The sequence below is a fragment of the Colobus angolensis genome, unplaced genomic scaffold, assembly GCF_000951035.1.
Source record: "Colobus angolensis palliatus isolate OR3802 unplaced genomic scaffold, Cang.pa_1.0 Scaffold25, whole genome shotgun sequence".
Taxonomy (NCBI): domain Eukaryota; kingdom Metazoa; phylum Chordata; class Mammalia; order Primates; family Cercopithecidae; genus Colobus; species Colobus angolensis.
Genome location: NW_012115710.1, coordinates 5,876,775 through 5,878,916, shown reverse-complemented (window position 1 = coordinate 5,878,916; position 2,142 = coordinate 5,876,775). Strand labels below are relative to the sequence as shown.

Here is a 2,142-nt window from a genome sequence, read left to right as displayed (position 1 = left end):
GTGTGTGTGTGTGTTCATGATGATATGAAGCCTTTTCATCTTATATTTGAAACTTTTTCCTCTTACACTAAAAATCTGACTTCCCAGTAACATGAACACTCTTCATCTTATATTTGAAATTTTTTTTTTTTGAGACAGAGTCTCGCTCTGTCACCCAGGCTGGGGTGTGCAGTGGTGCAATCTTAGCTCACTGCAACCTCCACCTCCCAGGTTCAACTGATTCTCCTACCTCAGTCTCCCAAGTAGCTAGGATTACAAGCACCTGCCAACACGCCCAGCTAATTTTTGTATTTTTAGTAGAGATGGGGTTTCACCATGTTGGCCAGGATGGTCTCGAACTCGTGACCTCAAGTGATCCACCTGCCTCGGCCTCCCGGAGTCTTGGGTTACAGACGTGAGCCACCGCACCCGGCCCAATTCACCTTCTTAAAGGGTGCAATTCAATGGTTTTTAGTATATTCACAGACGTGTACGTCCTGCAAATTTAGAACATTTCCATCACCCCCAAAAAAAGCCCTGTATCCTTCAGTGGTCGTCTCCCAGTCCCTCATCTCCCCCAGCCCTGGACAACCTCTGATCTACTTTCTGTCTGTGTAGATTCGCCTATGCTGGACATTTCGTTTTCAACGGAGTCATACACTGTGGTCTTCTGTGTCTGGCTTCGTTCACTCAGCATCCTGTTTTCAGAGCTCACCCGTGTTGTAGTGTGTGTCAGTGCCTCAGTCCGTTTTATGGCTGGATAATATTCCATGGAGCGGATAGACCACGTTTGCTTTCTTTGTTCATCCATTAATCAATATTAGGTTGTTACTATTTTGGACTGTAATGAATACTGCTATGGGCCAGGTGTGGTGCTCACACCCCTAATTCCAGCACTTTGGGAGGCTGAGGTGGACAAATCACTGGAGGTCAGGAGTTCGAGACCAGCCTGGCCAACATGGTGAAATCCCATCTCTACTAAAAGTATAAAAAATTAGCCAGGTGTGATGGCAGGGGTCTGTAATGACAGCTAATCAGGAGGCTGAGGCAGGAGAATTGCTTGAACCAGGGAGGCGGAGGCTGCAGTGAGCTGAGATCGTGCCACTGCACTCCAGCCTGGGCAACAGAGGGAGACTCTGTCTCAAAAAAAAAAAAAAAAGTATTGGATTGGAGCCTGTTGTGATGAGTCCGGGCAGGGCCAGACGTGCAGGATGCACTGGTTTGTTAGAGAAAGAGCTTTGAGGGTTTGAGTTTGGTGCGCTGAGCATGTTCTTTTATGGGAACTGAGACCTCAGTAGAGGAAATGTATAAAAAGGACAAGCTGCAAGGAGAGTGGTGCGAAGGTTCCAGGATCAAACCCCACCATCAGAACAACATGCATTTTTATTACTAATCTACTCCAGTGAGGTCTGGTTTACTGGAACTCAGGGCAAACATGGGAATGTGTTTCGTCAGCCAGGTATGTATTAGTCATAGACAATCAGGTAAAAGCCAGCCTCAGCCTGCTCACCTGAGCAGACCCACAATGGTGTATTGTTTTTCTTTTTCTTTTCTTTTCTTTTTTTTAACTATTGTCCTGAGCTGATGTGTCTGAGATTATAGGGACACAACCGGTGCTCCAATTGTATTGAGGAAAGGACAGAATTCAGGGAAACTGAATTGAAATAGACTGTTTTATCTTCTTAGGTAGGCTTAAAGCTGAGATGCGTGTAATGGGGTTATCATCAGGTCTGGTTGTTTCTTTGGGAACTATAAGGTCAAGACAGACGTGGAATGTTGTGTCTTAAAAGTCTTATCTACAGCTCAGCCCCTGAGTTGCACAGGCTTGCTTCTGTGTGGAAGTGACGTGGATCCCCCAGGCAACAGTGGGGCTTTTCATGTTTACCGATAGGACGTCAAAAAGCAAAGTTTTTGATAAGCTGTGAATTTTAGAGAACAAAGTTTCTCAGGGAGCAAGAAAATAAGAAAAAGTAATAACCTCAAAGACAGGGCTTGTTATTACTATTTCCTTTAGACTGCTGCCGGCTTGATCGAGTCTGATACCTCCTCCTGATGCGTGGCAGGGCAGGTTTTCACATTATTTCACAATGAGAAGGTTGCAGTGTCATCCCTGGTTTGCCCAAGCATGCAATTGCTTTCTTTTTCTTTTTTTTTTTTTTTTGA

At 45.1% G+C, this 2,142-nt stretch overlaps 1 protein-coding gene across 1 annotated transcript in view; it reads left to right on the top strand.

The window, feature by feature from the left end:
- The first annotated feature begins 1,414 nt into the window (after window positions 1-1,414).
- ZNF114 (zinc finger protein 114) overlaps window positions 1,415-2,142 on the top strand; it is a 9,117-nt gene continuing 8,389 nt past the window's right edge. Inside the window, exon 1 of the mRNA XM_011946546.1 lies at window positions 1,415-1,438. Within this exon, the coding sequence (XP_011801936.1) occupies window positions 1,415-1,438 (24 nt within the window). The remainder of the gene's footprint in view (window positions 1,439-2,142) is intronic.